Raw genomic sequence first — 22,142 nt, 5'->3', positions numbered from 1 at the left:
ATTTGGGGGGATATTTGTCCTGTCCTGACATTTGGGGGGATATCTGTACCGTTCTGACATTTGGGGGATATCTGTCCTGTTCTGACATTTGGGGGGATATCTGTACCGTCCTGACATTTGGGGGATATCTGTCCTGTTCTGACATTTGGGGGGATATCTGTACCGTCCTGACATTTGGGGGATATCTATCCTGTTCTGACATTTGGGGGATATCTGTCCTGTCCTGACATTTGGGGGATATCTGTACTGTCCTGACATTTGGGGGATATCTGTCCTGTCCTGACATTTGGGGGATATCTGTCCTGTCCTGACATTTGGGGGATATCTGTACTGTTCTGACATTTGGGGGGTATCTGTACTGTCCTGACATTTGGGGGATATCTGTACTGTCCTGACATTTGGGGGATATCTGTCCTGTCCTGACATTTGGGGGATATCTGTCCTGTTCTGACATTTGGGGGATATCTGTCCTGTCCTGACATTTGGGGGATATCTGTACTGTCCTGACATTTGGGGGATATCTGTCCTGTCCTGACATTTGGGGGATATCTGTCCTGTCCTGACATTTGGGGGATATCTGTACTGTTCTGACATTTGGGGGGTATCTGTACTGTCCTGACATTTGGGGGATATCTGTACTATTCTGACATTCTTGGACCTCAAGAAATTAGATTGGCTGTCAGTACTTCAGGATCGATCAATATTCAGATCTATACCATAGTTTGTGAACTCTATAACTTTCCTACAAACTAAATAATACATCCTAATTTGGGTTATTTTCCCCAAAGACATGTAGCAGAATACATCTCGGCCTATATTTATGAAGAACAATTATTTATTTGTAAACTTGTATAACAGAAACAAAGAAAAACGTGTTTTTTTTTCAAAATTTTTGGTATTTTTTTGTTAATTTAGCAAAAAATAAAAACCCCGGCGGTGATTAAATACCACCAAAAGAAAGCTCTAGTTGTGTGAAGAAAATCATAAAATTTTAGTTTGGGTACAATGTTGTATGACCGCGCAATTGTCATTCAAAGTGTGAGAGCGCTGAAATGTGGAAAATGGCCTGGGCAGGAAGGGGTAAAATTGCCTGGTATTGAAATGGTTAAGATAATCACATGTATAAACATTTTAAAAATATTTTACACATATATATATAAATTGTTAACTTATTGTTTTGTTAAAAAAAAACTTTTTTTGTAGCCCATCTTTTCAGTATTGCATGAACCTCCTAGCTTTCATTTCTGCAATTGATAACATTAACCAGGATCCAGACATCTTACCCAACATCACTGTAGGCTTCCATCTATATGATTCATGGCTGGAACCCAGGAAGGCAGTACAGAGTGTTCTGCAGATCTTATCTGGACCAAATGGGACAATTCCTAATTATTCCTGTAAAGGACATGGTGAGCTGGCTGGTGTTATTGGAGATCACTATTCATCCACTACAATCCCAATCGCCCAAATCCTCGGATTGTACAGATACACACAGGTCAGTGAAAAATACTTGTTTTTGTTTTTTAAATATGCCACTGAAAGCATTTTATTATATCTGCACAAAATAATACCCACTGATCCTGCGAGGACAAATCTAGTCATTGATCCTGCGAGGACAAATCTAGTTATTGATCCTGCGAGGACAAATCTAGTCATTGATCCTGCGAGGACAAATCTAGTCATTGATCCTGTGAGGACAAATCTAGTCATTGATCCTGTGAGGACAAATCTAGTCATTGATCCTGCGAGGACAAATCTAGTCATTGATCCTGCGAGGACAAATCTAGTCATTGATCCTGTTAGGACAAATCTAGTCATTGATCCTGTGAGGACAAATCTAGTCATTGATCCTGTTAGGACAAATCTAGTCATTGATCCTGTGAGGACAAATCTAGTCATTGATCTTGCGAGGACAAATCTACTCATTGATCCTGTTAGGACAAATCTACTCATTGATCCTGTTAGGACAAATCTAGTCATTGATCCTGTGAGGACAAATCTAGTCATTGATCCTGTGAGGACAAATCTAGTCATTGATCCTGCGAGGACAAATCTAGTCATTGATCCTGCGAGGACAAATCTAGTCATTGATCCTGCGAGGACAAATCTAGTCATTGATCCTGTGAGGACAAATCTAGTCATTGATCCTGCGATGACAAATTTAGTCATTGATCCTGCGAGGACAAATCTAGTCATTGATCCTGCGAGGACAAATCTAGTCATTGATCCTGCGAGGACAAATCTAGTCATTGATCCTGCGAGGACAAATCTAGTCATTGATCCTGCGAGGACAAATCTAGTCATTGATCCTGTGAGGACAAATCTAGTCATTGATCCCGTGAGGACAAATCTAGTCATTGATCCTGCGAGGACAAATCTAGTCATTGATCCTGTGAGGACAAATCTATTCACTACATGTGCAGTCTGCCTCTGTTTTCCAGACTCTTTCTGCTAAAAGATCTTATTTGCCTGTTTAAAAAAAAATCCTTTGAAGCTGAATTGAAGGTCTGTATTTGTGGGTTACTTTTATCAGATTTTTCTGTTTGTTTTGGAACCCAGAGGCCTCTTAAGTGAATGAGATCCACTAATTTTAAATGATATGCTTTCACATACCTAATTGTGTGTCTTCAGACCTCATTATCACCATACTTTCCCCATGTTTTAAAATGAGTAGAGAGGGGGGTGTTCTGTAGTTCCAACACGCCTTGCATTCTAAATATACTAGACTGCACTAAAGATAATAGACTCAATGGCATTTACTGTAAAATACTTTTATTACCAATCCTATCTGTGATTCTACTCCATACCCCAACTGACAGCTCTGTAATCAACAAAGCTCACCCTGCCTAAGAAGTGCTGTGATTGGAGTACTGAGCGGGGGAGGATAGAAGTGCCACAGCCATGGACCACTGATTGGTGTATCAAGCAGTTGTCTAGGTCTGCACAATGCTGCCAACACAGAGCACACAAGGAGGCCTCCACTGGGCTTCAAGCCGAAAGGAAAACAAAGAGGTATTAGAACTTTTACTGCTATTAGGCTCTCTGATTCATTTTTGGTACAATGTTCACATCTTAATACACATGTACTGAGAGAAACATAAGGACTATCCTTTGCTGACCTCGTTGGTAAATTGACTTTCTGGCTGGCCAGAATCAGTAGTCTAGAACAAGCAAATCACAAGTAAAGTCAGGTCCCATGAGTCCCATGAGGTCCCCAAAGTTTTTCTGGTGTTGCATGATTAACCTGAGTTGGAAAAAGTCTGTCCCCTGCCAGCTTAGAGAAGGGTCTCTGGTTTCTGTATGAAAGCAGTGGTCTCTCTGCAGAGGTCCAACTTGCCCACTGATAAGTAGTGTTGGGCTTTATGTTCAAGTTGAACATAAGTACGACTCAAACATCGGCTGTTCATGTGTTCAGTGAACACACAAACTGTAATGGAGTTTGGCAGGCTGTTCGCGTGCCACTCCCCACATTGCACTGCACCATGACAGATCATTGTGATTGACCAAATCAATGCACCTGACCATAATGCAGTGCAATCAGAGCGCATGATGATGTCACAAGGAGGGTGACCCCACCTCCTGGTGATGTCATCACAGTATTTAAGACCTGTCAGGCTGGCGCAGCTGTCAGAGTGGAATGTTTTTGTTTTTTTTAACTTTTTTCAGGTCGGCAGTGGTGGCAGGCATCGCAATTGATGGATTGGGGGACATTTTTTAAATTTCTAGTTTTTCTTGTTCAAACTTTTTATTGTTTTCAGAAACATAAAAAGAAACAGCTGTAGGACAGTCCATGGACATATACAGGCTTCAGTGAATACAGAAAAATATGATACCCTACAGGGAAGAAGGATTATTGCATGAAATCTTGTTACGAGGAACCATATAGAAACATGAAGGGAAACTGTTTACATGGGAAGATAGAATCTAAATGTACAACTGAGATGGAGCACTGTTCCCAATGGCCACTTGGATTTGTATGAGGCATGAGGAGGGGGGCAAAGGTGGACTGGAAGAATAAAACTGAACAAGAAGGAAAAAAGGAGAAAAGAAAGGGGGGGAAGAATTAGAACAGACTAAAAGTGAGAGTGAAGGAGAGAGAGAGAGAGAGAGAGAGAGAGAGAGAGAGAGAGAGAGAGAGAGGGCATGTGACTTCCAGGAGAGAACAGAGTAACTTGGAACCAGGAGAATGCAAAACATGGCTCTTGGGCTATCTCGATGAAGAGGACATCAGGGAAGGAGCAATGAGTCATCAAAGTTTGGTGGAAGGAAATGTTCCAACCATGGTGTCCAGATCGATAGAAACGTAGGGACCAAATCTAAAATAGTGGCCTCATCTTTTGGAATGAATCATCACTTGTGTAACCTTGTTTCAAACTGCTTGTCAGGGAGCGAGGAGCCAGACACACAAGGAGGTGCAATAAAAGGTAGGTTTATTGTACAAAAACAAGTACAACCGCAACAGCGGATGACTGCGTAGGACAGTAGCCAGGACAAAGGAAGAGCCGGAGTCAGAATCCAGGAAGGATGATCGCCAGAGCCGAGGTCAGAAGCCAGGAAGGATGGTCGCCAGAGCCGGGGTCAGAAGCCAGGAAGGATGATTGCCAGAGCTGGGGTCAGAAGCCAGGAAGGATGATCGCCAGAGCCGGGGACAGAAGCCAGGAAGGATGGTCGCCAGAGCCGGGGTCAGAAGCCAGGAAGGAGTCTTGCCAAAACCGAGTCGATATCCAGGAGAGCACTGAGACACTAACAGGAGCTTGATGCAATTCAACAGACAGGACACGAATGCAATGAGCAGCTGCAGACAGCAGGCTTAAATGTGATAAGCCAACACCTCCTGGAGGAGGAGCTACAGAGGCTTGAAAGCATAAAGGATCCCACAATGCTTTGCAGAAACCTAAGACGGATGCCAACACATGAAGCAGCACAATCTCTGAGGAAAGGTAGGACCTTGACAGTACCTCCTCCTCAAGGACCCCTCCCCCTCCGCGGCTCAACATAAGGCTTCTGGGGAAAGCGGGCGTGAAAAGCACGGAGGAGGGCAGGAGCATGAACATCCGCGGAAGGAACCCAGGATCGCTCCTCAGGACCATAACCACGCCAATGGACCAGGAACTGCACCAACCGAGAGTCCAGGATGCGGCTCACCTCATACTCCTCATGACCGTCAACCCGGATAGGACGAGGCTGAGGTGGAAAGGCAGTAAAGCGATTGCAGACCAGAGGCTTCAACAGGGATACGTGGAAGACATTGGAGATCCGCATCCCAGGAGGAAGAGCAAGGGCATAGGCAACCGGGTTCACCCTGCGGAGAATGCGGAAAGGACCAACAAAACGGGGAGCCAGTTTCGGTGTGGGCACCCGCAGATTGAGGTTACGAGTCGACAACCACAGCCGATCTCCGACCTGGTATGAAGGAGCGGGCAACCATCTACGATCAGCCTGGAGCTTCTGACGCTGTGCTGAGTCCTTCAAAGACCTCTGGATCTGCCCCCACGAGGAACGCAGGGCAGCAAGATGGTTATCCACAGCCGGAATGTCCTGTGGCGAGAACAACTCAGGCAATACATCGGGTTGGAACCCGACAAACCCGGAGGAGGAGTTGACAGCCGAGATCCTCGCAAACTCTGCCCATGGCAAGAGATCGACCCAATTGTCTTGATGGTCTGATATATAGCAGCAGAGGAATTGTTCCAGGGCCTGGTTGGAACACTCCACAGCCCCATTGGACTGCGGGTGGTGGGCCGAAGAGAAGGAGAGCTTGATACCCAACTGGGAGCAGAAGGCGCGCCAGACCCTGGGCACAAACTGGCTCCCACGGTCTGAGACAATCACCTTGGGCAACCCATGCAAGCGAAAGATCTCCCTGGAAAAACCGTAGCCAGTTCTTGCGCAGTCGACAATTTCTTGAACGGAACACAATGGCACATCTTGGAAAAACGATCAATGACCATAAGAATGACCGTATGGCCTTGAGACGCAGGGAGGTCCACAATAAAATCCATGGCCCAGGTGTGACCAGGGACGCTCCCCATTAGGAATGGGCTGCAGAAGGCCCAATGGAAGATGCCGAGGAGATTTATTCTGGGCACAGACCGAACATGCTGCTACATATGAGGCGATGTCGGAATGGAGAGATGGCCACCAGAATAACCGAGAAACGACCAGAACAACTGGTTCCTCCCTGGATGACTGGCAGTCTTGGAATTATGGTAGGTACGCAGCAGGCGGATACGCAATCCCTCCGCTACGAAACATCTACCAGCCGGTCTCTCAGGGGGAGCATCAGTTTGAGCTGCCAAAATCTGCTCCCCAAGGGGAGAAGTCAGGTTGGTACAAATGGCAGCCAGTATCTGGTCCGGAGGTATGACCGAGGTCGGCTCAGTGTCCTCCCTGGACAGCTCAGAGTATTGCCGCGACAAGGCATCAGCCCTGACATTCTTGAAGCCAGACAAATAGGATACCACATAGTTAAAACGCAACAAGAACAGAGCCCATCTGGTCTGGCGGGGCGTTAACCTCTTAGCCTCCGAGAGATATGTCAGGTTCTTGTGGTCAGTGAGAATGAGAACCGGAACCACAGAACCCTCGAGCAGGTGCCTCCATTCCTTGAGAGCCTGAATAATGGCCAACAACTCCCTGTCTCCAATCTGGTAGTTGAATTCTGCGGAGGAAAGCTTCCTGGAGTAGAACCCACAGGGAAGTAGGGGTCCATCAGGTGACCGACGCTGAGACAAGAGGGCGCCTATTCCCATCTCAGAAGCATCAACCTCGAGGACAAAAGGCAACCCAGGATTGGGATGAGACAGTATCGGAGCCGAAGCGAAGGCAGGTTTCAGTGCTTCGAAAGCTAAGATGGCCTCGGATGACCACTCGTGAGGATTACTGCCCTTCTTGGTCAGATCTGAGAGAGGCTTGGCCAGCGTGGAGAAGTTCCTGATAAACGTCCAATAATAGTTGGCGAATCCCAAAAAGCGCTGAATGGCCCGAAGACCACTGGGACGATGCCACTGCAGAACCACCGAAGCCTTCTGAGGGTCCATGGAAAAACCCACCGCGGAAATGATGTAGCCCAAAAAGGCAACCTGGGATCGGTGAAATTCACACTTCTCGAGCTAACAGAAAAGCTCGTTCTCACATAACCGTTGCAGCACCCGCTTAACATCCTGGATATGGGACTCCATGGAGGCAGAGTAAACCAGAATGTCGTCCAAGTAAACCACCACGCACTGCTGCAACAAGTCACGAAAGACATCATTAATGAACTCCTGAAAGACCGCGGGCGCGTTACACAACCCGAAGGGCATGACCAGGGATTCATAGTGACCAGTTCTGGTGTTGAATGCAGTCTTCCACTTGTCGCCCTCCTTGATCCGTACAAGGTTGTACGCAGCCCTAAGGTCGAGTTTAGTAAAGACCGTTGCTCCCTTGAGGCGGTCAAACAACTCGGTAATCAACGGAATTGGATAAGCATTCTTAATCGGCATAAAATCAATGCAAGGCCTCAACTCACCACCCTTCTTTTTCATGAAGAAAAAGCCAACTCCTGCTGGAGAAGTAGACTTGCGAATGTGCCCCCGGGAAAGCGCATCCGCAAAGTACTCCTCCATGGCCTGATTCTCCGCAACCGAAAGGGGATACACCCTGCCACGCGGAGGAGTGGCACCGGGTTGTAAGGCTATGGCACAATCGTATGGACGAGGAGGACGATGAGGAGGCAGAGCACCGGTGCACACCTTGTCAAACACGTCCAGGTACTCCCCATAGTCAGTGGGCAACACAGAGTCCGAGGAGGCACACAACACCTTAACAGGTCCACGGATGCAATCAACCACACACTGTGGAGTCCATGAGAGGATCTCGGTCGACCGCCAATCAAGGGTCGGATTGTGCTTCTGAAGCCAGGGATAGCCCAAAACCACAGAGTAGTGCAGGGAAGAAATTACCTGGAAACAGGCCAACTCCCTGTGAACAGACCCAATAGCTACTTCAACCGGCAGTGTCTCGTGGGTAACCTGCGATGGTTGCAGAGGCCTGCCATCTATCGCCTCGAGGGCCAATGGAGTAACTCGAGCCTGAAGAGGAATGGAGTACTGGGCAGCAAACGAACTGTCCATAAACAACCCGCCAGCACCAGAGTCTACCAATGCCTGGGCCATCACCGAGCCCTCCGCCCAAGAGAGGACAACGGTGATTAGCGGTTTATCTTCACGGGAAACCGGGGACGAGGAAACTCCACCCAAGATCTGCCCCCGACAGGATTTCAGGTGCGAGCGTTTCCCGGATGGACCAGACAGGACTGCCGAAAATGCCCACCGAGACCACAGTACAGGCAGCGACCCTCCCGACGCCGAGAGGCCCGCTCCCCCTCAGAAAGGCGAGCAAACCCCAGTTGCATGGGCTCAACGTCAGACAAACCATCCCAAGGAGGCGTGGGAGGAGAGAGAGGAATGGGTGGGACAGAAAACGTAGGCACCAATCGGTTAGGAGGCCTCCACAGACGCTTCTTAAATGAAGGCCTCTCTCTGAGCCTCGTGTCAATCAGGATTAGGAAGGAAATGAGTGCCTCGAGCTCCACAGGCAATTCTTTGGCTGCAATCTCGTCCTTCAACGCATCTGAGAGACCATGAGAGAAAGCAGCCACCAGAGCCTCATTGTTCCAACCCACCTCTGCTGCCAGGGTACAAAATTCTATGGCGTACTTGGCAACGGTTCGTGAACCCTGGTGCATGGACATGAGTAGCTTAGCAGCCGAGGCGGAGCGAGCAGGCACATCGAATACCGTACAAAACCGGCAAACTCGTGAATCACAGGGTCATTGCTCTCCCATAAGGGATTTGCCCAGGCCAAGGCCTTGTCCGAGAGCAGCGAGATTAGGAAGCCCACCTTTGAGCTCTCCGTAGGAAAAGCGTGGGGTATCAATTCAAAATATATGCCCACTTGGTTAAGGAAACCCCGACACTGTCTCGGCTCACCCCCAAAGCGCTGTGGAAGGGGGGCTGAACCAGTCATGCCTCTGGGCACCGCAGGTGCGGCAGCAGATGCGGAGGTAGGCGTAACAACTGGAGCAACAGCAGGAGCGACCACAGGAGTGACAACCGGCCTAATAGCACCAGGAGCAAGGTGCGCTGTGCATGCAAGGAGGGTTTGCAATGCCTGAGCGAACTGATGCAACAAGCGATCCTGCTGATCAAGTCTGGCAACCAAAATAGGGAGCGAGAGCGTACGTGCACCGTCAGGATTCATGGCATTTGTGTAGTGTCTGGGAGTGAGGAGCCAGACACACAAGGAGGTGCAATAAAAGGTAGGTTTATTGTACAAAAACAAGACAGAGTCTATGCAAGTACAACCACAACAGCGGATGACTGGGTAGAACAGTAGCCAGGAAGGATGGTCGCCAGAGCCGGAGTCAGAATCCAGGAAGGATGATCGCCAGAGCCGGGGTCAGAAGCCAGGAAGGATGATCGCCAGAGCTGAGGTCAGAAGCCAGGAAGGATGGTCACCAGAGTCGGGGTCAGAAGCCAGGAAGGAGTCTTGCCAAAACCGAGTCGATATCCAGGAGAGCACTGAGACACTAACAGGAGCTTGTTGCAATTCAACAGACAGAACTCGAATGCAATGAGCAGCTGCAGACAGCAGGCTTAAATGTGATAAGCCACCACCTCCTAGAGGAGGAGCCGCAGAGGCTTGAAAGCATAAAGGATCCCACAATGCTTTGCAGAAACCTAAGATGGATGCCAGCACATGGAGCAGCACAAGCTCTGAGGAAAGGTAGGACCTTGTCACTGCTAGAGTGCATAGAGAGGATGACTTCCACGATTTGGCCAAAATCTGTTTAGCTGCGGTAGTGATTTGCAAGAGCAGTTTGAATTGGGATTTGGAGATGAAGGTGGGATGCAAGTTTAAGAGTGCAACAGTTGGGTATGGCTGTATTGATTTTAGAAAGAGCTGGGATAACATATCTAAAACTTTGGCTCAAAAGGTTTGAGAACCCAGACAGGACCACCAAACATGGAAGTAAGTCCCTACCATTGCACAACCCCGAAAACATGCTATTCTTTAAGAGCAATCTCTATATCCAGAAGGTGAGATAGATATGACAGTAGTTTGTCATTGATGACCCAGGAGGGATCAGTGGCCGAAGGTGCTAGGGATGTGGTTGATGTGATGACTGCACTATGGTCAGACCAAGGTATTGGGAGGATGTCAGAGGCGATGAGCCGGGAGAGGAGCTGACAGTCGTGAAGATGTGATTGATGCGCGAAAACGATTTCTTGGGATAAGAGTAGAAAGTGTATTAACATTTCCTCAGATTAAGCTCTCGCCACGTGTCGTCTACAGAGTGACGATGCAGGAGGTGCTGAAAGGAGAGTTTGGGTGCCAACAGAAGAAGCGGTTGTGGTGACTTGTCTAAAAAGGGGTATAGGGTGGAGTTTGAGTCACCGCAAACAAGCAATGTGCCACGTTTATGGAAATCTGTGAGTGTCAGTAGGTGGGAGACGAATGGCAGCTGGCCCTGATTGGGAGCATAGTAAGTAACAATAGTGACTTCAGAGTCGAGAAGCAAACCCGACAAGAGGAGATAGCGACCTTCAGGGTCTCTGATCCCGGTATGAAGTGTAAAAGGGGTGGTGCGATGGAAGCTATGAGGACACCTCTACACTTAGATTTAGTGGAATCAGTGTAAACTTATGGATAGGGGGGCCAAAAAATGTGGGGGTTGAAGTGGTGGAAAAGTGTGTCTTCTGAAGGCAGATGTCATGCGCCTTTTGTGAAGAAAATGAATGAAAGGCTTTATTACGTTTCTGTGGGACCTTAAGACCCTGTACATTCAGGGTAAGGAGATTCAGGAAACCCATGGGGGGAAGGTAAGGTCTGCTAAGGAGTGGGAAGTCCTTGTATGAGCGTACATGATGTGGTTCCAAGAGGGGAGGAAGGAAAGGGAGAGCAGGAAGAGAGGACAGGGAAGTCACACGAGAGAAGAGGGAGAGAAGAAACAGCATGTAAAACTAAACGGAAACAAAAAGGGTCCGCTATGGCCCAAACGGTGGTCCCTGAGTTACCCGCACAGCGAAGAAACCCAAGGGCCAAGAGTAGCCCAGGCAGTACAAAAACACGGTGCTGCATGGGCTAGTGGTGGGTACACAGAAACAAGCATAGGGGGAAAGGCAGCCCAAATATAAACAGAAGTCTGAAGACTCCCTCTGAAACAGCGAGAGCCCAGGCATGTAAGGGAGGCAGCACATCCTAATAATGTTACCCATTGGGGATGTCAAGGTGGAAAGATAGTGCAGGATCATGTGTTTAGCCGGATTCGGGGCTCCCATGCGTGTAAACCGGTGCCGCCATAGACACTATGGGGTTTATTTACTAAAGCTGGAGAGTCCAAAATCAGACTCCCTTCTGCATAGAAACCAATCAGCTTCCAGGTTTCATTGCCAAAGCTTCATTGAACAAGCTGAGGTTAGAAGCTGATTGGGTTCTATGCAGAAGGGAGTCTGATTTTGGACTCTCCAGCTTTAGTAAATAAACCTCTATGTGTCATGAAAACAAGTAAAAAAGAGATAACATTAGCACTATATTAAGGAAACATAATTAGCAACCAAGCAGTTGAAACAAATTATCAAGGAAAACCAGATCAGCCGGCTGAAAGAGAAAAGGTCATCCTCTGCAAGCTGTGATGAGGGGACCAAGGGGATCGATCCGAAAAGTGGACACAGCCCGACAGGGAGCAATTGGATAGGTTCAAAGATACTAGTAGGAGTCAATCCATGGAGTCTGGTGGTGCTGGAGCAGGAGAAGAGTAGCATCCTCTTTTATAAGAGCTGAGCTGATCTGTGGCGAAGTGAGAGGGACAACGTTTTTGAGGGGCGCATGATGCTAACCGATGATGGGAGTCGTCCAGTGAGGCCACATGAGGTTGCAACTGAAGGTTCTTCAGCATGTCAAGGAGGTCTTCAAGAGACTTGCAGACATAATCGTGGGAATGGAAGGAGAAGCGGACCATGAATGGGAAGCTCCATCTGTAGGCAATGCTGTGCTACTGAAGGATTTGAAGATGAGGCTTCATGGCTCTGCGTTTAGCAATCGTCGTCGGGCACAAATCTTGAAAAAGCTGATAGGGATGAAACGTCAAGGAGCCTGCTGACTGAGCTGCTTGTAGGAGCTGTTCCTTTATGCGGAAATAGTGAAGTTTAGCGATAATATCATGTGGCAGGCGATCTGGGTGATGTGGGGCTAGTGCTCTATGAGCTCTATCCATCTCAAGGCGTTCTATGTGGATTGCCGGGGCCAATTCTTTAAAATGACCATAACTGTGGATAGAACATCCATGATGGATTCTGGTATGCCGCGGATGCGTAAATTCAAGTGGCGGGCCCTATTTTCAAAGTCTTCCAAACGGGCCTGAAGAGTCACGTTTTCATCGCGGAGGAGTTCAAGATCGTCAGAGTGGGTTTGGAGTGTAGTGTTGAAGTCGTCAACCCGGTGTTCAAGGTCAGAGGTGCGCTGCCCCAATTTGCGGATTTCCTTAGACAGATTGTCAGTAATGCGGTCCGAGGTCTGTTTCAGGGCTTTGTGTAGCATCCGCTCAAATTGTTTGAGACGGTCAGGAGAAGAAAGGTCAGGGGTAGGGGTGTGTTGGGGGTCCCCAAGTCAGACGTGCAGCGGGATCTGGGATGAGCATCTTGCAGTGCTGCATAGGGCTGTGTGAGGGATGCAGGGGCAGTGGCCATCTTGGAAGAGGTCCGAGCAATGTGCTGGAGCCTCAGATGGACATGTCCGTTCTGTCAGCTCCGCGCATGCACACCCTTCTAAATTTTTTGTTTTTAATAAAAGACTTGTCAAAGACTGTCTCCTTTAATTTTTTACACTGCACTTTATTTTTGTGAATGAGTAGCATGTACCCCATACTCATTCACATGGGGAGGGCAGTATCTGGGGGCCCCTTGATAAAGGGGGCTTCCAGATTCTGATAAGCCCTCTGTTCGCAGATCCCTACAAGCACCTGCCATGGTTGTGGGGAAGATTCCCTTGTCCTTATGAACATTTTAAGGGGAACCCCACCTCCCAAAAATGTGGGGGAAAAGTATGGGTCCCCCCCTAAAATTGTTACTAGACCCTTGATCCAAACAAAGTCCTGGAAGGTCAGGAAAGGGGGGTACGAGCGAGTGCCCCCCCCCACTGAACCGTACCAAGCCACATGCCCTCAACATGGGGGAGTGCTTTGGGGTAGAGGGATTCCCCCCCAGAGCACCTTGTACCTATGTTGATGTGGACAAGGGCCTCTTCCCCACAACCCTGGGCTGTGGTTGTGGGTGTCTGCAGGAGGTGTCTTATCGGAACCTAGAAGCCCCCTTTAAAAAGGGGGCCACCAGATCCTGCCCACCCTTGTGAATGAGTATGTACCCCTATCCATTCACCAAAAAAGTATAAAATGTGAATAAAAACACAACAGTTTAAAAAAGTCCTTTATTTAAAAAAAAATTGAAAAATGGTTCCATTGTTATAATGTATCATCAATCATGGCGTCCAGCATTGTCACTACTATGCTGACTCAGCAAAAAAAAAAAAAAGAAGACGCCCGCTGACCAGCCTGCACCTGCCAAGCACTCGCCACAATCTGACATTTGCAAGTCAGATGTAAGCAATTGAACAGAGCTAGCATTGATGTCATTGCTAGCTCCACCAATTGTGCTGTGATTGGCCAATGGACCTGACCTGTGGTCAGGTGCATTGTTTTGGCCAATTACAATGCACTGTCAGAGCGGAGTGCATTGTGGGTGAATAGCCCGCTGAACGCCCTTACCGTTCGTGTGTCCGCCAAACGTTACGTTTGACTTGAACATCAAGCCCATCACTATTCCTGCACTATTTTTGAGTGACTTCATTGCGACCATCACTTATTCAAGTCGCACTGAGTGATAATACATCACTGTTAAGTCACACGTCGTAGTCAGACCTCAAAAGTCGTACAACTTTAATCTGAAAGATCAAATATTTGTACAATGCGGTCTCCAAAGATAATTCCACCGGCAGCTGGGTATGAATGTAATCTGGAAGTATAGTCACATTATAGTTATTAGTTATTCCTCCTCTTTGTAGATCAGCTATGGAGCCACCGATCGTTCATTAAGTGACAGACGGCTTTACCTGCATGTATTCAGGACCGTTCAGAATGATGATGTCCAATATTTAGCAATCACCAAACTAGTGAAATATTTTGGCTGGAATTGGGTTGGAATACTTTTTTCAGATGATGATAGCGGGGAGAATGAAGCGCAAATTCTGAAGAAACATTTGGCTTCCCAGGAGATTTGTGTGGCTTTTGAAAAAAGAATGACTGTAAATCCTGCTACATATTATCAGTGGAAGGAAGCACTTAGTAAAGCACCTTGTAAAGTTTTAATATTTTGTGGCTCCTTCACAAATGCTGCCTTTGAATACCTCCTTGCCTACTCTAGTATCAATAGGAACAATATGATTATCCTTCCCCCAGGCTGGACTTCAGATGAACTCAAGATGATGACATTTTTAATCAGTTTTATAACAAGTTTGTCTTTAAAGTTTTCTGATCCACCAATTCTTAGAGATGAAATTGTGTTTGATGACAATCTAATGTCCAGGCATTCACAAACTAGTCTGCTGATGCATGATCTGACCATTACATTGTACAACATGACATCAACTCAAAATGGAAAAGATATTTATTTCCAAAATGTTACTAGTTTTAGACGTAATATCTTAAGTTATTATCTTCCAGAAATTGAGAGAAGTGTGCTTCGCAGAGAATGCGTACGAATATATATTGCAGTAGAAGCTATGGCTGAAGCTATACAGTTTTTGAACAAGTTTAATCACAGTTTTAATATTAACAGATTTAATCAGGTAAGACGGTGTAGTGCTACAGTCTGTCAATTATTTTTTTGATGTTTTGTATATAAACATAAGAAGGATTTTTAGAGTACATTGACCACACACCTTATTTATATTATTATACAGAATTTATATGGAGCCAACTGTTTGCACAGTGCTTTACAAAATAATGGGAAACAGTTGGATTAGTAAGTTCCAAAGCATGGGAGAGGCTCTGGAGATGTCCTGGAGGTGAGCATAGGCATGGGCATATTTGCCGCGAGGCAAGGCACTTGTCTAGGGTGGCACTTTTCAGGGGGTGGCACCGCGCCTCGGAAGAAGGGACGTCAGTGATGTCACTACAGCAGAGGAATCCAGTGAGGAGTGGGAGTATCAGGCCTCCCCTGGACACTGCTGCCCTGCGGGATCATCTCTCAGCCCTGGCTCCCCACCACCATCCACTGCTGTGTGCTCTGGGAGCTCTGACCCTCAGAGCAGCCTACGACCTGGCCGGGCGCACTGCATGCTGAGAGTTGTAGTCATTCCCTCGCCTATGATCTGCCGCCTCCACAGGAGCTAACTACAATCTTGACAGGGTGTGCGGGGTAAGGACTACAACTCCCAGAATGCAGTGCGCCTGACCAGGCTGTAGGCCGCTCTGAGGGTCGGAGCTCTCCGCAGTGGATGGCGGTGGTGAGCCGAGGCTGGAAGATGATCCCAGAGGATGGCAGTGTCCAGCGGAGGCAGGGATCTCTGTCACAGAGAGGGAAGGGAAAGGCGGCTGTAAGGAGGATACATACCGGCAGAACATGGCCCCCCCCCCCTCGGTCTCAGCCCCTCCACCAGGCCTGGTGAGTTATCTCCATCCTACTGCTGTGTATACCATGTATACTATTGTAGGGGGGGCGGAGAGCTGACAGAGACTGACCAGAGAGAGACTGTCAGGTGACTGATTCATACCACTAGCTGACACCTAAGCACCGCTCATACCACTAACTGACACTTAGGCACCGCTCTACCACTAACTGACACCAAGGCACTGCTCATACCACAAACTGACACCTTTGCACTGCTCATACCACAAACTGACACCTTTGCACCGCTCATACCACTAACTGACACCTTCACACCGCTCATACCACTTTCTTTTCTTTCTCTTGGCAATGCCCCATAGATTCTCTATGGGATTCAGGTCAGATGAGTTTACTGGCCAATCAAGCACAGTAATCCCATGGTCATTGAACCAGGTTTTGGTGCTTTTGGCAGTGTGGGCGGTGCCAAGCTCTGCTGGAAAATGAAGTCAGCATCCCCATAAAGCTCGTCTGTGGAAGGAAGCATGAAGTGCTCCAAAATCTCCTGGTAGACGGCTGCGGTGACCCTGGACTTAATGAAGCACAGTGGACCAACACCAGCAGATGACATGGCTCCCCAAATCAACACAGACTGTGGAAACTTCACACTGGTCTTCAAGCATCTTGCAGTGTGTGCCTCTCCATTCTTCCTCCATACTCGAGGGTCCTTGGGCCTCTCCATTCTTCCTCCATACTCCGGGTCCTTGTGCCTCTCCATTCTTCCTCCATACTCAGGGTCCTTGGGCCTCTCCATTCTTCCTCCATACTCTGGGTCCTTGGGCCTCTCCATTCTTCCTCCATACTCTGGGTCCTTGGGCCTCTCCATTCTTCCTCTATACTCTGGGTCCTTGGGCCTCTCCATTCTTCCTCCATACTCTGGGTCCTTGGGCCTCTCCATTCTTCCTCCATACTCGGGGTCCTTGTGCCTCTCCATTCTTCCTCCATACTCGGGGTCTTTGGGCCTCTCCATTCTTCCTCCATACTCGGGGTCCTTGGGCCTCTCCATTCTTCTTCCATACTCGAGGGTCCTTGGGCCTCTCCATTCTTCCTCCATACTCTGGGTCCTTGGGCCTCTCCATTCTTCCTCCATACTCTGGGTCCTTGGGCCTCTCCATTCTTCCTCTATACTCTGGGTCCTTGGGCCTCTCCATTCTTCCTCCATACTCTGGGTCCTTGGGCCTCTCCATTCTTCCTCCATACTCGGGGTCCTTGTGCCTCTCCATTCTTCCTCCATACTCGGGGTCTTTGGGCCTCTCCATTCTTCCTCCATACTCGGGGTCCTTGGGCCTCTCCATTCTTCTTCCATACTCGAGGGTCCTTGGGCCTCTCCATTCTTCCTCCATACTCCGGGTCCTTGTGCCTCTCCATTCTTCCTCCATACTCGGGGTCCTTGTGCCTCTCCATTCTTCCTCCATACTCGGGGTCTTTGGGCCTCTCCATTCTTCCTCCATACTCGGGGTCCTTGGGCCTCTCCATTCTTCTTCCATACTCGAGGGTCCTTGTGCCTTTCCATTCTTCCTCCATACTCCGGGTCCTTGTGCCTCTCCATTCTTCCACCATACTCCGGGTCCTTGTGCCTCTCCATTCTTCCGCCATACTCTGGGTCCTTGGGCCTCTCCATTCTTCCTCCATACTCGGGGTCCTTGGGCCTCTCCATTCTTCCTCCATACTCGGGGTCCTTGGGCCTCTCCATTCTTCCTCCATACTCGGGGTCCTTGGTTTCCAAATGAGATGCAAAATTTGCTCTCATCAGAAAAGAGGACTTTGGACCACTGAGCAACCATGTTGCATCAGCCTGCTCATGTGACAAGTTTCTCTGTTTAAATGATAGTAGAAACTAAGAATCTATCTTTACAACATAATATCTCAATAATGTTGTATAACCAAAAATCTACTTATGTAACACATATCACCAACTAATAAAACATAAACAAAATAGTTACATAGTTACATCGTTAGTCTGGCTGAAAAAAGACAAAAGTCCATCCAGTTCAACCATAGAAAAAAAAAGTTACAATCCTACACCCACAGTTGATCCAGAGGAAGGCAATAAAAAACCCAGCAAAGCACGATCCAATTTGCTCCTGCAGGGAAAAAAATTCCTCCCTGATCCCCGAGAGGCAATCAGATATTCCCTGGATCAACTTTCCCTATAAATGTTATATCCAGTTATATTCTGTGTATCCAAGAAATACACACAGATACTATTAGAATATATATATTATTTCATACTAATTCTATTTTGGTTCACTCCCATGACATTCTATACCAAAGACCTTTTAACCAGCTATGTCCTTCTATAGAATACTCAGCTTAACTCCAAATACATTTTTCTGTCTGGGCTATAACTGGAGAATGTCACACTATCCCTTGTTCACGGCCAATCACACATTTTAATATTAATTATGATTAATCATAAAAAACAAATATGTTTTGCAAGCTTGCCATCAATATAATATAAGTGCAGAATTATGAATTTGGTATTAATGTTTAACATACAGCAAACAGCTTTTCCCTTTTAGGATAAAGGTTTTACATTTAAAAAAATAAAAGCTGATCAATGTAAGCCCCCCTGTCAGTGTAAAATAGTTTGTCCCATCACTGTAATTCATACATCGGCAGGAGAGCTCGTTCTTTTGAAAAACAGACTTATGGATGGAATAGATGGAAATAGAAGAAAGCTTAAAAAAGAAAACTAATACAGCCATGACCAGGGACGAACTGACAACTCATGGGGACCCCGGGCAATAGGGGATCATGGGGCCCCTGTGTCCTTGCCCACACTCAAAAAAGCCTATGAAAAAGGTACCAGGGGCATTTCTTGGGGCCCCCTATTAACCCCGGGCCCTCGGGCATTGCCCGAGTGCTCTAATGGTCAGTCCGCCCCTGGCCATGACATCTACGAATTGGTAAGCTGATATCCATTCATCAGGGTGTTCTGATATTTCCATATCTCCTCCCAAGATCCAGGTCACTGCTTGCATCTGAGGGCTCTGAGAAGAGACCTGAGGCAGGGTGTGGTGATGTTTTCAGGAAGCTATGTACAACACTCTGCCGATCCCTCCCACTACCCATGATTTGTCTGCATTGCATAGGGATGCACAGAGACCCAGCGATGACATTAATGAGTCTCATATAATGTATACAGTATAAACTGAAAGGTTTTATTAAAAAAAAACAACAAACATGCATATACAGTAAATGAGGATGGAGAAACAAGCAATATATAAACAGTGTAAACTTCATTTTTAACTTGTTTGAGGTTCTTCTTTCCTCCAGTTGCATAAATATGTAAAACAAATAAAAAATCCATTTAAGACGGCAGACAGAATGACCTTATTTGATGAAAATGGTGAATTTCCTTTCCACTACAAGATAGAAAATTGGATGAAGTCTCTCCGCCATCTTAGATTAAGGTCTACGGATGTTGGTCTCTACACACCATGGGCTAAAGAGGAAGACCAATTTCACATTGACCCCAACAACATAACATGGAGCGCAGCCAATAATACGGTGAGGAGGAGCACATGTGACAATCACTCTTCATGACATTGGCCACCCCATTGTACAGTTTCCACCACAAATGTGAAACAATTACAGTCAAGCAATGACATTTCTTAGCGTCACCCATGAACTTTATTGCTTTGAATGTTATGTTAGTCTTATCGGTCCTTCACATATCAGTATAAATACCACAGAAATTATAGAAGGAAATAAAATATTTTTAGAAATCATCTCCTAACTCATAAACTTTGGGGTTCTCTATGAGGAATGACTTCTGTCTCTCAGGTTAAAATAATTTAACCGCTTCCTGGCTGCCCTATAGCAGAAATATTGCTACAGGGTGGCACGGGTGCGCAAAATCACGAAATATACGTGATTTGCGCTCCCGCATCTTTCGTGGGCCGGGTAAAGGGGGCAGGCGTGCTCCCCCGCTGACCTGCCGTGACTTGATCCCCAAGGGATCGGTCATCTGATTTAGGCCAGTGATGGTCTGCCTTAGTCGGATGATCGATCCCTGTCCTATCAGGGATCTTCCTGTACCTGTGTTTACACTTACACAGGTACAGAAAGTGATGAAATCTTCTCTCTCTGGGCACATTCCATCCCAGAGAGACAAGAATCAAGACACAGTGAGTAAAAGCAGCGCACAATTACAGTTAGAACACTCTAGGACACATATAACCCCTTGATTTCCCCCCCCCACCCTAGTTATTATTATTATTATATAGTATTTATATAGCGCCAGAAAGGTTTGCTCAGCGCTGTACATTATAGTGGGGGACAGAACATGAGACAATACAGTAACCAAACAAAACGCGAGGAGTTCGAGGGCCCTGCTCTTTCGAGCTTACAATCTAGGAGGGAGGGGGTAGAGGTACAGGAGGAAGTGGCTGTGGGGGATGGAGTGGTAGGAAGAGAGGAGGAGATCGGCAGTTAGGTGAGGGTGGGGTAGGCTTCTCTGAAGAGATGGATTTTCAGGGTGCGCCTAAAGGTGAGGAGGGTAGGTGACAGTCTGATGGGTTGGGGTAGGGAGTTCCAGAGGATGGGGGAAGTCCTGGAGACGTCCTGCAGTCGGGCGTGGGAGGTGGAGACCAGGGAGCTAGAGAGTAGGAGGTCTTGTGAGAAGCGAAGAGTACGGGTTGGGTGGTATTTGGGTATCAGGTCAGTGAGGTAGTTTGGGGCAGCGTTATGAATGGCTTTTTATGTCAGTGTTAGTAATTTAAATGTAATGTGTTGGGCAATCGGGAGCCAGTGGAGGGAATGACAGAGGTGGTTGGAGGACACTAAGTGGAGCCAGTGAAGGGAATAGCAGAGGGGGGTGGCAGAAGCGGAGCAGTTGGTAAGGTGGATGAGTTTGGCCGCTGAGTTCAGGATAGACTGAAGCGGGGATAGTCTGTGAAGAGGTTGGCCGGTGAGGAGGGAGTTGCAGTAGTCCAGACGTGGGATAATAAGGGAGGGAATGAGTTGTTTAGTAGTGTCTGGGGTTAGGAACGAACGTATAGTTAACCCCTAGTTAACCCCTTCACTGCCCTGTCATCAGTGTCATTAGTACAGTGTACAGATTTTTTGCTGATCAGTGTATTAGTGTCGCAACATCAGATAGCATTAGCATCAGTTGGTCAGTTAGTGTCCCTCCCAGATAGCGTCAGATTGCCCATCAGTAATCACATTTAACCCCTTGATTGCCAGGAACACGCTCACATACACAATAAACCTCCATTGCTAGTACAGTGTCTAAACAGATCAATATCTTTGATCAGATCAGCACTATACCAGCGTTCACATTAGTATAGTGTCCCCAAAAACGCAGCGTTAGCAGGATCAGCCCCGGCACCTTCACCACTTGCATTTAGCCCCTACACTTACCCCCCTTCTCCCCCAGCAAGTGCAGTATCAGTAGGTCACTGTCACTTGATACATTGCACACAAAACCGCAGTGTTGGCAGAATCAGGCCTGATCTCCGTTAGCACTTGCCGGTAAATTTTTTTTTAGCGGTTCAAGCAGTCCCTGACAACCAAGTGCTCTTTTTCCCCGTGAGTCGCACTAGGTACCTATAAATTTAGTGGACAATTTTAATGGAAAGGTACTCTAGTGAAGAGGCCTACAGGATTCTGAGCATGTCAGATGAGAGCGAAGGGGAAGACTCACTGACACAATCAGCCTCAGAATATGAACCTGTAGACAACAGCAGCACCCTGACAGATACCTTAGACCAGTGATGGCGAACCTTTTTGAGCCCGAGTGCCCAAACTGCAACACAAAACCAACTTTTTTATTTCAAAGTGCCAACACTGGAATTAATCACTTGCCTACCGGGCACTTCTACCCCCTTCCTGCCCAGGACAATTTTCAGCTTTCAGTGCTGTTGCACTTAACAAAGACAATTGTGCGGTCATGCAACACTGTAACCATATGCAATTTTTATCATTTTTTCACACAAATAGAGCTTTTTTTGGTGGTATTTAATCACCACTGGGTGTTTTATTTTTTTGCACTATAAATGAAAAAAGAGCAAAAAATTAAAAACATAAAAGGTTTCCTTTGCTTCTATTCTAAAATTTTGCAAACAGGTAATATTTCTTCTTTGATGTGCGTTGGTGAGGCTGCACTGATGGGCATTGATGAGGCGGCACAGATAGGTAGCACTGATGAGGCGGCACTGGTGAGCATTGATGAGGAGGCTCTGATGATGCACTGATATGCAGGAAATGATGGGCACTGATAAGCGGCACTGACAGCACCAACTGGAGGCACTGACAGACGGCACTGACGGGCATCATTGATGGGTGGCACTGATGGGCAGCACTAATGAGGTGTCACAGATAGGTGGCACTGATAGGCGACACTGATAATGGGTACTGATAGACAGCACTGATAGGTGGCACTGACTGACATCACTGCTGGGCACTGACTGGCACAACCGCTGGGCACTGACT

At 47.3% G+C, this 22,142-nt stretch overlaps 1 protein-coding gene across 1 annotated transcript in view; it reads left to right on the top strand.

Annotated features, from left to right (window-relative positions):
• LOC149445869 (vomeronasal type-2 receptor 26-like) overlaps positions 1-22,142 on the top strand; it is an 88,437-nt gene that overhangs the window by 3,595 nt on the left and 62,700 nt on the right. The window contains exons 2-4 of the mRNA XM_089653318.1: positions 1,204-1,495; positions 14,101-14,883; positions 18,981-19,214. Of these exons, the coding sequence (XP_089509444.1) occupies positions 1,204-1,495; positions 14,101-14,883; positions 18,981-19,214 (1,309 nt within the window). The remainder of the gene's footprint in view (positions 1-1,203; positions 1,496-14,100; positions 14,884-18,980; positions 19,215-22,142) is intronic.

The sequence above is a fragment of the Staurois parvus genome, unplaced genomic scaffold, assembly GCF_062004578.1.
Source record: "Staurois parvus isolate SC_StPar_1 unplaced genomic scaffold, SC_StPar_1.0 ptg000706l, whole genome shotgun sequence".
Classification (NCBI taxonomy): domain Eukaryota; kingdom Metazoa; phylum Chordata; class Amphibia; order Anura; family Ranidae; genus Staurois; species Staurois parvus.
The sequence above is the reverse complement of the archived record's forward strand: the minus strand, read 5'-3'. Positions and strand labels throughout refer to the sequence as shown.